Below are 12784 nucleotides of genomic sequence, written 5' to 3' on the forward strand. Positions count from 1 at the left end.
AGAGCCTGGGCGCGAACCCAGGACTCTGATGGCACAGCTGGCGCTGCAGTACAGCGCCCTTAACCACTGCGCCACCCGGGAGGCCGTTAAACACTTTTTTGGTTACTATATATTTCCATATCAAATCAAACTTTGTCACATGCGCCGAATAGAATAAGTGTAGACCTTTCCGTGAAATGCTTACTTCCAAGCTCTTAACGCTTATTGAACTGCACTGTTGGTTAAGAAAATATTTACAAAATAAACTAAAGTAAAAAATAATAAAAAGTAACACAAAATAACGAGGCTATATACAGGGGGTACCGGTACCGAGTCAGTGTGCGGGGGTAGAGGTCATTTGTACATTTAGGAATGGGTGAAGTGATTATACATAGATAATAAACAGCTTGTAGTAGCAGTGTACAAAACAAATGGAGGGGGGGGGGGGGGGGGGGGGGTCAATGTAAATAGTCTGGGTGGCCATTTGATTAATTGTTCAGCAGTCTTACGGCTTGGGGGTAGAAGCTGTTAAGGAGCCTTTTGGTCCTAGACTTGGCGCTCCCGTACCGCTTGCCGATTCCATAGGTTATTTCATAGTTTTGATGTCTTCAAAGAAAAACCCTGGAATGAGTAGGTATGTCCAAACTTTTACTGGTACTGTGTGTGTGTGTGTGTGTGTGTGTGTGTGTGTGTGTGTGTGTGTGTGTGTGTGTGTGTGTGTGTGTGTGTGTGTGTGTGTGTTGGGATGTATAGACATTATGCACAGTATATGGATAGAATATGTAGTATATCTGAAGAATACGTGGATAGAATAGTATATGTACAGCAATAGTTAAATAGGATGGCTTTGACTAGAATACAGTATAACGTAAACTTGTACATTGCTTTGGTCCGTACAATTGTCCTTATTTTAGCACCCTAAAATCGTAATACTTCCAGATCAACTGTATGTCAACACCATTGTAAAGCACAATTTCTCCCCTTTCCAACAAAATCAATTACATGACCTAAACGCTGCCCGTTTCTGCATAATTCAAGCAGGCAATGAGCCCCGTCGGGTCTTTTTAAAAATGGCGGGTGGGGAAGCGAAACTAATGCGTGATAGTGAGAAGGAGAGATCACGTGTGGGAAAATTGGAACACTGGTCACTTTAATAATGTTTAGTTACTGTTTTTACATACTGTTTACCCGTCTTTTACCCATACAGTTATCGTAAAATTAATTGCAGCTTTCAATCTTTTCAGTGGCATTTTTAAAGAGTAATACAGTAGTTGAACGTCACAATTTATTTATAGTTATCTGTACAAAATATACACTTGATTATGTGCACCTGTGGCAATGGACATTCAGAATGGACAGTTACAAAATGTTTGATAGAAATGTATTGTGTAGATCCAATATGCTGTCAGATAGATTGGAATAGTATAGGAGTGTGTGCTCTATTCATTCTATTTCTATCTTCAACATGCAGTTCCAGATACAGTCCTGCCATTAGTTGAAGGCTGCCAATCCAACAGTTTCAGAAAAGTACTCACTTCCTGAGATCTGTATTAAAATATTTGTAAAAAAAAAAAAAGTAGTTGCTTTCTCAGCTCCATTTTCAAATAGTTAACAAAAGTAGGTACTCAAATAGTTTGGAAACATAGTAACTTTCTGAGGTCTGCATTTAGGTTTAAGAAGTGGTCCCGTTTTTGGAATCTGTATTCAAATAGTTGTAGTCACCTCCAAAGTAGCTAAGTAGCCCCCGGAAAGATTTTTACTTTCCACAAAGCAGTTAAAAACTATATTTATCCCAGGTCTGAAACAGAGCGCACCTAAAATCAGAACCTTTTGTTATGATTTCAATACCATCACTGAGCACGCACGCACACACATACCCAGACAATCACACACACAAACACAGTTCAGTAGTACTAATAGCAGCCACATAGCTAGAATAACAGACAGATGGAGACTTCTTCACCAGTCCTTTATTAGGTGTCTACAGAGAACAGAAACAGTGAGAACTACCGGGGTGTGTTCAGAACACACAAGGTTTCACAGCGTTTGGAAACTTCTCTATAGAGCCGTTTGTGGGTGTATTAAGAGGGACCACAAAACTATTACGTCCCATTACTTACTATATCATTTTAGGCTGTGTGTGTTAGGATTCCCTACGGGCCTTATGCCCCCGTGTGCACTTGTCCTGCTCACTCAGTCCCCTTCATGGATGTGAAAGCATTGGATTAATCATGGACTTGAGTTTTCACCATGTCAAAATAATATCTGACATGATTTTCCTCACACCAGTCCATTCGTTTTAAATCCACAAGGTGGGATGAAGGTACACACTTCAGGGAGAGGAAGAGACATCAGGGTGTTGATGTTGGAGGGTGGTGGAGGGGGGGTTGGCAAGGTGGGGCTGTAGGAGGGGTGAGTTGAGTTGGAGATGGGGGGGGTGTCAAGTTGAGGGTAGAGAAGGGTGGAGTAGAGTGGAGCTGGAGGAGCGTAGAGGTAGGTCTGTAGGAGGGTTGAATGGAGTAGAGTGGAGCTGGAGGAGCGTAGAGGTAGGTCTGTAGGAGGGTTGAATGGAGTAGAGTGGAGCGTAGAGGTAGGTCTGTAGGAGGGTTGAATGGAGTAGAGTGGAGCTGGCAGCAGCAGAGAAGTGTTTTCTATAAACAGTGAACGGCCACAACTAGAATAGGCCTAGTTGTGAAATAAGAGTCTTTGACGGTGGTAAGGCAACTGGTCAGACTACACAGGAAGTGATGAAACCCCTCAGGAAGAGATGACAACAAACAGGACATGGCGAAATGACAAGTGCTACAGTGGGTTTTCCACTTTAGAAACGGGCTTCCTTCACAATATTCATAATATAAAGAAACAACCACGCACAACACGCATATGGAGAGCAAAAATAACCACTGGGATGCAAACCTTAATAAACAAAATAACAGTTCTTCCATTTTATAGAGGGAAATACTTCATAGTGAGGTTATTACTGAGTCATTACTTACTGACCAAGGCTTCTGCGTTGAGGTGGTGGTATGGGGGCTGCATAGTGTAGTAAACTGGTGTTCAAACACTGAATGTACCAGTCTCTGCAGGGGTTATTTCTGCAGGACCAGGCCACACGCGAACACACAAACACACGCACGCACACACATGCGCACACACACACACATACCGAGAGAGAAAAACAGAGAGAGAGAGAGAGGCCCAGGATGGGACTGTTTTTCAATACGCCATGCTCTACCGCTTTCTCTTCTGATTGGTCGAATGCCTGTTTATCCCCACCCTGACTGACACATCTCAGGCCTGCCAATAGATGCCCTTTCCATCCGTCATCCCTCCTCTGGCCCTCTACTTGAGGAAGCAGTCTAGTTTCCTCTGGATGCTTTCGAAGGAGTCGGCTCCCATGTAGTCCGCCAGGCCCGCCTCCCATCGCTGCCTCCTCTCCTCACTGGACACCTGGGACGCCTTAGGGGGAGGCGGGGGGAGGATGATCTCAACCACACTGTCACAGACCACCTCCTATAGGAGGTGGAGGGAGAGACAGGGTAGGGAAACAAGATGAGCATTCTGAGACATGGAGAAATACTCACTAATACAAAGGCGACGGTGGCAGCCATGAGGCATTTCCCCTCAACCCAAAGCATTGACCAATCAATCAGCAGCTTCCTCTACAGAGAAACAGAACTAAGGGCAGGAGCCGGGGTCAGTGGGAGTGAAAAGCCAATCAGCTTCTTCCTGTTACCGTGGCAACTCCAATAAGCACAGCCGGCCGGGTTTCCAGAGTTGAACTAGGGTGTCAGAAGTATAGCACTACATCGGTGACTACATCATCACCCTACTGCAATATTATTATTGCACTACATAGGGCATATGGTGCCATTTGAGACATGCCCTTTGATTACCTGTTTAAAGTATCCATGAGAGACAGGGAGAGAGGATACCATGTCAATGACTTGCCACTACAGAGGGTCAACACACACACACACCATCATCAGCGACTGAACCCAGCAAATAGAGTACTTAAACTACTGTACGATTACACTGTGAACACACTGTACTCAAATACACAAACTGTCCTTCAACAGTCCCCTCAAAACGCATACAGTACCTTAAGTATGCATAGCCCTCGCCTTACTCCACATTTGATTGTGTTACGTCCTAAATTCAAAATAGATTAAATAGATTTGTTTCTCTCACCCAATCAACTCTGGCAGTGATTACAGCTGTGAGTCTTTCTGGAAAAGTCTCTAAGAGCTTTGCACACCTTGAATGTACATTATTTTATTTGTGTTATTCTTTAAGCTCTGTCAAGTTGGTTGTTGATCCTTGCTAGACAGCCATTTCCAAGTCTTGCCATTGATTTTCAAGCCAATTTAAATCAAAACTGTCGAACTAGGCCACTCAGGAAAATTCAATGTCATCTTGGTAAGCAACTCCACTGTATATTTGACCTTGTGTTTAAGGTTATTGTCCTGCTGAAAGGCGAATTTGTATCCCAAGCAGGCTGAAACAGGTTTCTCCTTAAGGATTTTTCCTGTGCTGAGATTTATTCAGTTCCTTTTTATCCTAAAGAAAACACCCTAGTCTTTGCCGATGCCAAGCATACCCATAACATGATGCAGCCACCACCATGCTTGAAAATATGAAGAGTGGTACTCAGTGATGTGTTGGATTTCCCCCAAACATAACGCTTTGTATTCAGGACGAAGTTCATTTCTTTGCCACATTTTTTGCAGTTTTACTTTATTGCCTTATTGCAAACAGAATGCACGTTTTGGAATATTTTTTATTCTGTACATGCTTCCTTCTTTTCATATTGTACATTAGGTTAGTATTGTGGAGTAACTACAATGTTATTGATCCATTCTCAGTGTCCTCCTATCACAGACATTAAACTTGAACTGTTTTAAAGTCCCCAATGGCCTCATGGTGAAATCCCTGAACAGTTTCCTTCCTCTCCGGCAACTGAGTTAGGAAGGACGCCTGCATCTTTGTAGTGACTGGGTGTATTGATACACCATCCAAAGTGTAATTAATAACTTCACCACGCGCAAAGGGATATTCAATGTCTCCTTTTTTATTTTTTACCCATCTACCGACAGGTGTTCTTCTTTGCGAGGCATTGGAAAACCTCCCTGTTTTTTGTTGTTGAATCTGTTTGAAATTCACTGCTTGACTGAGGGACCTTACAGATAATGTATGTGTGGGGTACAGCGATGAGGTAGCCATTCAGAAATCATGTTAAGACACAGAGTGAGTCAATGCAACTTATTATGTGACATGTTAAGCACATTGTTACTCTTGAACTTGTTTAGGCTTGCCATAACAAAGGGGTTGAATACTTTGACTCAATACATTTCAGCTTTTCATCTTTAATTAATTTATTTTTAAAAAATCTAAAAACATATTTCACTTTGACATTATGGGGTATTTTGTGTAGACCAGTGACACGATCTCAAATTAATCAATTTTAAATTCAGGTTGTAACACAACAAAATGTGGAAAAAGTCAAGCTATGTGAATACTTTCCGAAGGCACTGAACATATCTCACAAGTCTTGTTATACATCTTCCAAGATTCAGAAACCATTGTCAGTACTGGAGATCTTAAGAAGTACACACGCTATGAGGACACACACACACACACACACAGTACCTCAGTGCAGCCGGAGCAGAACAGTGCGTCTCCATATGAGTCTCTGAGAGCAGGTAGGACCCCTGAGGAGTAGAGGTTCCACCACTGAACCAGGAAGTCAGGGTGCAGGTCCCCAGAGCCAGGGGTCAGGGTGTGACCTTTGACCTTCCCAGTCTGGGTGTCATAGGAGTAGCTCCATGGCTTCACCATCCCCAGGAAGTGGACCACCTTAGCCTCATGACCGTACCTTCAAACACACACACCAGAGGTTGTAAATCAAATCAAAATCAAATCAAATGTTATTTGTCACATGCGTGGAATACAACAGGCGTAGTAGACCTTACAGTGAAATGCTTACTGACAAGCCCTTAACCAACAATGCAGTTTTAAGAAAATACCTAAATAAAGTAAGAGATACAAATAATTAAATAGCAGCAGTAAAATAACAATAGCAGGGCTATATACAGGCATTGAAGGAGGGGGGGGGGGGGGGAATAGTCTGGGTAGCCATTTGATTAGACGTTCAGGATTTTTATGGCTTGGGGGTAGAAGCTGTTTAGAAACCTCTTGGACCTAGATTTGGCGCTCCGGTACCGCTTGCCGTGTGGTAGCAGAGAGAACAGTCTATGACTAGGGTGGCTGGAGTCTGACAATTTTTAGGGCCTTCCTCTGACACTGCCTGGTATAGAGGTCCTGGATGGCAGGAAGCTTGGTCCTGGTGATGTACTGGGCCGTACGCACTACCCTATGTAGTGCCTTGCAGTCAGATGCCGAGCAGTTGCCATACCAGGCAGTGATGCAACCCGTCAGGATGCTCTGGATGGTGCAGCTGTGAAACCTTTTGAGGGGGAACGGGTTTTGTCATGCCCTCTTCACAACTGTCTTGGTGTGCTTGGACCATGTTAGTTTGTTGGTGATGTGGACGCCAAGGAACTTGAAGCTCTCAACCTGCTCCACTACAGCTCAGTCTATGAGAACGGGGGCATGCTTGGTCCTGCTTTTCCTGTGGTCCACAATCATCTCCTTTGTCTTGATCACATTGAGAGAGAGGTTGTTGTCCCGGCACCACATGGCCAGGTCTCTGACCTCCACCCTATAGGCTCTCATCGTTGATCGTTGTTGTGTCATCGGCAAGATGGTGTTAAAGATGGTGTTGTAGTCGTGCAGTCATGAGTGAACAGGGAGTACAGGAGGGGACTGAGCACACACACCTGAGGGGCTCTTGTGTTGAGGATCAGCATGGCAGATGTGTTGTTACCTGCCCTTCTCACCTGGGGGCAGCCTGTCAGGAAGTCCAGGATCCATTTGCAGAGGGAGGTGTTTAGTCCCAGGGTCCTTAGCTTAGTGATGAGCTTTGAGGGCACTATGGTGTTGAACGCTGAGCTGAAGTCAATAAATAGCATTCTCACGTAGGTGTTCCTTTTGTCCAGGTGTGAAAGGGCAGTGTGGAGTGCAATAGAGATCAATAGAGTGCATCATCTGTGGATCTGTTGGGGCGGTATGCAAATTGGATGAGTCTAGGGTTTCTGGGATAATGGTGTTGATGTGAGCCATGACCAGCCTTTTAAAGAATTTCATGGCTACAGACGTGAGTGCTACGGGTCTGTTGTCATTTAGGCAGGTTACCTTAGTGTTCTTTGGCACAGGGACTAAGGTGGTCTGCTTGAAACATGTTAGTATTACAGACAGGGAGAGGTTGAAAATGTCAGTGAAGACACTTGCCAGTTGGTCAGTGCATGCTCGGAGTACATGTCCTGGTAATCTGTCTGACGCTGTGGCCTTGTGAATGTTGACCTGTTTAAAGGTCTTACTCACATCGGCTGCGGAGAGCATGATTACAGAGTTGTCTGGAACAGCTGATGCTCGAATGCATTTTTCAGTGTTCCTTGCCTCGAAGCGAGCATAGAAGTTATTTAGCTTATCTGATAGGCTCGTGTCACTGGGCAGCTATCGGCTGGGCTTCCCTTTGTAGTCTGTAATCATTTGCAAGCCCTGCCACATCCGACGAGCGTCGGAGCCGATGTAGTACGATTCGATCCTAGTCCTGTACTGACAATTTGCCTGTTGGATGGTTCGTCGGGGGGCATAGCAGGATTTCTTATAAGCTTCTCGCTCCTTGAAAGTGGCAGCTCTACCCTTTAGCTCAGTATGAATGTTGCCTCTAATCCATGGCTTTTGGTTGGGTTATGTGCGAACAGTCACTGTGGGGATGATGTCATCGATGCACTTATTGATGAAGCCAGTGACTGATGTGGTGTGCTCCTCAAGAATCCCGGAACATATTCCAGTCTGTGCTAACAAAACAGTCCTGTAGTTTAGCATCTGCTTCATCTGACCACTTTTTTTATAGACCAAGTCACTGGTGCTTCCTGCATACATTTTTGCTTGTAAGCAGGAATCAGGAGGCTAGAATTATGGTCAGATTTGCCAAATGGAGGGCGAGGGAGAGCTTTGTATGCATCTCTGTGTGTGTAGTAAAGGTGGTCTACAGTTTTTTCCCCCTCTGGTTGCACATTTAAGATGCTGGTAGAAATGAGGTAAAAAGGATTTAAGTTTCCTGCATTAAGGTCCCTGGTCACTAGGAGTGCCGCTTCTGGATGAGCATTTTCCTGTTTGCTTATGGCCTTATACAGCTCATTGAGTGTGGTTTGAGTGCCAGCATCGGTCCGTGGTGGTATGTAGACAGCTACGAGAAATACAGGTGAACACTATCTAGGTAGATAGTGTGGTCTACAGCTTATAATGAGATATTCTACCTCAGTCGAGCAAAACCTTGATACTTCCTTAGATATCGTGCACAAGCTGTTGTTTACAAATATACATAGGCGGCCGCCGCCCCTTGTCTTACTAGAGGCTGCTGTTCTATACTGCCGATAGAGTGTATGTTGTATGTTATTAATATCGTTGTTCAGCCACGACTCACTGAAACATAAGATATTAACATTTTTAATGTCCCGTTCGTAGGGTATACGCGCTTTCAGTTTGTCCCATTTATTTTCCAGCGATTGAACGTTGGCTAACAGTACGAATGGCAAAGGCAGATTAGCCACTCGTCGCCTGATCGTCACAAGGCACCCTGATCTCTTTCTGCGAAATCTCTGTTTCTTTCTCCTGCGAATGATGGGGATGAGGGCCTGTTCGGGTGTTTGGACTATATCCTTCTAACTCATTATATTAAATGTATTTGTCCAATTCAAAATCACTGTTCTGATATCCAGAAGCTATTTTTGGTCATAAGAGACAGTTGCAGCAACATTATGTTCAAAATACAAACAATGTGAAAAAAACACACAAAATAGCACGGTTGTTTAAGAGCCCATAAAATGGAAGCCATTCTCTCAGACATCCTAAGTCTTAGTGTGTGTGTGTATGCATGTTTTGTGTGCATTCTTGCATTGCATACTTATAGAATAAATTAGGCTTAACTAGGAGAGAGTGTTTGTATATGTAATGTATGTGACAAAGCTATACTGTATTTTGGGGTTGCCGGCAGTACCAGTGTGTGTTATTTCAGGACAGGCCTGAGTCACTCCTCTCTTGAAACTCAACACCACACACCCTTTCAACTGACCTTGCTTGGCTTATTAATGCCAAAACACGCACTCTTCTCCCTCATGCTCTCTCTCTCTCTCACTTTTCTTCCTCATGATCGCTCTCTTTCACTCACTCTCTCCATCACTCTCTCTCCCTGACACACACACACACACACACACACACACACACACACAGACACACACACTTGAGGGCAGGAAGCCAGGGATTTGTAGCTAAAGTGTGATGTATGAAATAACTTCTACTGTGACAACACTGGAGTGTGTGTGTGCGCGCCTACTGTTTGAAGGCTGGTAGATAGGTGTATATAGCGGTGCTGCTGAGGTTGTAGATAAAAGGCAGGTGTTTGGAAATGTCTGCTGTTGACCAGGTATTGAAGAAACTGTTCAGAACTCCTTGGTCCCCACCTAGAGAGAGAGCAAGAGAGGGAGGGAGAAAGGGAGAGAGAAGGGGAAGAGGGAGAGAGAGTGAGAGAGGGAAAATGAGAGTGGGGAGGTGGAGAGGTTAGACGAGAACATGACAGGTATTTTAGGATCTATAGGATCTTGTTGGCAGCAGAATTTAAGGAAAGTCCATAGGAGATAGAGCATTTATTGCACCACCCCAGACACACACTCTTTGTACCATGTATTTAATTCTGTACTGCAGCTGCTTGCTCTTGGCCAGGGTTCCCTTCAAAAACACATTAATATCTCAATGGAACTCACATGGATAAAACACATTCACATCTCAATGTGACTCACATGGATAAAACACATTCACATCTCAATGGGACTCACATGGATAAAACACATTCACATCTCAATGGGAATCACATGGATAAAACACATTCACATCTCAATGGGAATCACATGGATAAAACACATTCACATCTCAATGGGAATCACATGGATAAAACACATTCACATCTCAATGGAACTCACATGGATAAAACACATTCACATCTCAATGGGAATCACATGGATAAAACACATTCACATCTCAATGGGAATCACATGGATAAAACACATTCACATCTCAATGGGAATCACATGGATAAAACACATTCACATCTCAATGGGAATCACATGGATAAAACACATTCACATCTCAATGGGAATCACATGGATAAAACACATTCACATCTCAATGGGAATCACATGGATAAAACACATTCACATCTCAATGGGACTCACATGGATAAAACACATTCACATCTCAATGGGAATCACATGGATAAAACACATTCACATCTCAATGGGAATCACATGGATAAAACACATTCACATCTCAATGGGAATCACAAGGATAAAACACATTCACATCTCAATGGGACTCACATGGATAAAACACATTCACATCTCAATGGGATAATAATAATACAGAACTCACCGTCAAAGCTGCCGTTCTCAGTGCAGTGTGTCATAAGGCTGCGGTATGTTTCATTGGACGGTTTAAAGACGAACACGCCTGAGTTGAAACAGTCTGGCCAACCAGGATCAGGCGCAGCAGATAACTCCTCCCTCTCAAACAGCTCATCAATGTTGGACAACACCTGCGTACACACACACGCACAGTATTTAGCCCAGAATACAGACTTGCTGTAATTTGTACTGAGTAAGGAGTGTGAGTGTGTGTGTGCTCACCAGTGTGTCGGCGTCCATAAACACACACTTGGTGTAGTGTGTGAGTGTCCAGCAGTGCAGCTTGGTGAAGGTCACTCCGAGGTCTGGTCTCTTCATCAGGGCCAGGTGGGCCGTGTCCCCAGAGTCCAAGATATCCACCACACACACCTCGTCATAGATGCTACTCAGCATGGCCCTGCAACACACACACACGGTTTGAGTTGTGTGTTACCTGCTCAGGTGTGGACAATACAAAACTAACAGAGACAAGGCCATGGGTGTGTCAAACACTGAACATAGATCATGGGTTGTGTGTGTATATAGGAGTGCAAGCATGTGTATGTGTTACCTGCAGGGCTCTGCTACATGAGGTCCAATCAGAACCACCAGTTGTTTGGTTGTGTTATGGTTGCGTAGCGACCTTCCCAGAACCATTGCTCCTTTGGCATAGTTGTCATTTGTGGCCAGCGTCACATATGCTTGGTCTAATCACACACACGTATCTGACTAGTTATTTGTAAATAACACTGAAACAGAAAGAGAGAGCAGCTTCTGTCTGGCACCTGAACCCTCTCTACATGGCTTATATCGGTACTTCATATCAAACGGCCTATAGGGACGACAGCTATGGTAACCATAGACCTGTTCCTACCATAGAATAGCCCAATAGCTGACACTCTACCCGTCCCTACCATAGAATAGCCCTATAGCTGACCCTCTACCCGTCCCTACCATAGAATAGCCCTTTAGTTTACACACTGTACTATAACTGTCATATGTCAACTTGTGGTGGTAATGTCAAAGGCAGTTCTGCACGAGCCGTTTCCACTTGTGAGATTGACCATACAGACAAGAAACGCGTCATGTTTAAAACCAGTGATGATGTATTTTTCAAGGATTAAAAACCACTGCGTGTTATCTCTCGGGTAAATATTGTAGAATGCATGGGCATATAGCGAAAGTGCGTGTTTGATACACCCCTACGCAGAGAGTAAACAAGTGCACACTTCGGGATGGAGGAGAGAGGGAATTCAGCAATGGCCGAGCCGCACGTAGGCACAGACACTGCAGGACCGTAAACACAACAAGCATACGGTGTACTTTCAGTTTAAGTCATCATATTTGTTGCCAACGCGGATAACGTTACTTTAACTACATCTCGGCATAAAACAAGAATCTACATATAAATAGGAAGACTGTGTAACTGCGTGGAATATACGCATGCATCAAACCATATATAAACAGCGTTGCTGAAAGATGGCAACACAAAACTACTGGAATTTTCGTGTGATTCGGCTATAGCTCCAAAGCATAGCCTAATATATTATTAAACCATAATCATATAAAACAAACTAAAGTAATATAACACAGCTTAATGGTTATATACAATTCCTGTCGTCCTTATTAACCGACTGTACGCTGTCTTACCCGCCATGGTCCGTTATTCGGTGTGGCCGTAGCTCGGGAGGGTCTGGAGTGCTAGATTCGGTGTTTGATTAACGGGAGTTTTTCGGTGGATACAGAGCTAGAAGACACAGCTGTCGACTGTCAAGAGGACGGAGTCAAGTCAGGAGGCCATATTCTGCGTCATGTGATCCGTGACAGCGCACACACCCGCCACAATACACACACAGACACACGCACGCAATTTAGAATCGAAATGTTTGCCAGTCTTAGTGATTATTTCAGTTTTATTACAGTTTTTAAATAGATCTTCGATCTTAAGGATAGGCCTAATGATCATACTTGTTCACAAGAACGGAAAGGTAAAATAGCGGTACATAATACGACTATATCAACATCAATCAGTGTTATTTATCAACCAGTTCTCTGATGTCAATGACTGGAACGAATTGCAAAAATCACTGAAGCTGGAGACTTTTAGCTCCCTCTCTAACTTTCAGCATCAGCTGTCAGAGCAGTTTACCGATCACTTTACCTGTACAGAGCCCATCTGTAAATAGCACGCCCAACTACTTCATCTCCATAATGTTATTTATTCATTTTTGCTCTTTTGCTCC

General features: G+C 43.8%; 1 protein-coding gene across 3 annotated transcripts; it reads right to left on the reverse strand.

The window, feature by feature from the left end:
* Nucleotides 1-1929: 1929 nt before the first annotated feature.
* LOC139397189 (glycogenin-1-like) lies at nucleotides 1930-12375 on the reverse strand. 3 transcript variants are annotated; one of them, XM_071144060.1, is made up of 7 exons: nucleotides 12192-12366; nucleotides 11113-11248; nucleotides 10785-10959; nucleotides 10531-10693; nucleotides 9440-9566; nucleotides 5629-5854; nucleotides 1930-3492 (listed from the first exon to the last, which is right to left on the reverse strand). In XM_071144060.1, the coding sequence occupies exons 1-7, from the start codon at nucleotides 12196-12198 to the stop codon at nucleotides 3322-3324; spliced, it is 1005 nt and encodes a 334-aa protein (XP_071000161.1). In that variant the 5' UTR covers nucleotides 12199-12366; the 3' UTR covers nucleotides 1930-3321. The 3 variants fall into 3 exon arrangements, with proteins under 3 accessions (XP_071000161.1, XP_071000162.1, XP_071000163.1); XM_071144061.1 differs by having other exon boundaries at nucleotides 11113-11290; nucleotides 12192-12332; XM_071144062.1 differs by lacking the exon at nucleotides 11113-11248 and having other exon boundaries at nucleotides 12192-12375.
* Between the last annotated feature and the right edge of the window lie 409 nt (nucleotides 12376-12784).

This window comes from Oncorhynchus clarkii, unplaced genomic scaffold (genome assembly GCF_045791955.1).
Source record: "Oncorhynchus clarkii lewisi isolate Uvic-CL-2024 unplaced genomic scaffold, UVic_Ocla_1.0 unplaced_contig_13478_pilon_pilon, whole genome shotgun sequence".
NCBI classification, from domain to species: domain Eukaryota; kingdom Metazoa; phylum Chordata; class Actinopteri; order Salmoniformes; family Salmonidae; genus Oncorhynchus; species Oncorhynchus clarkii.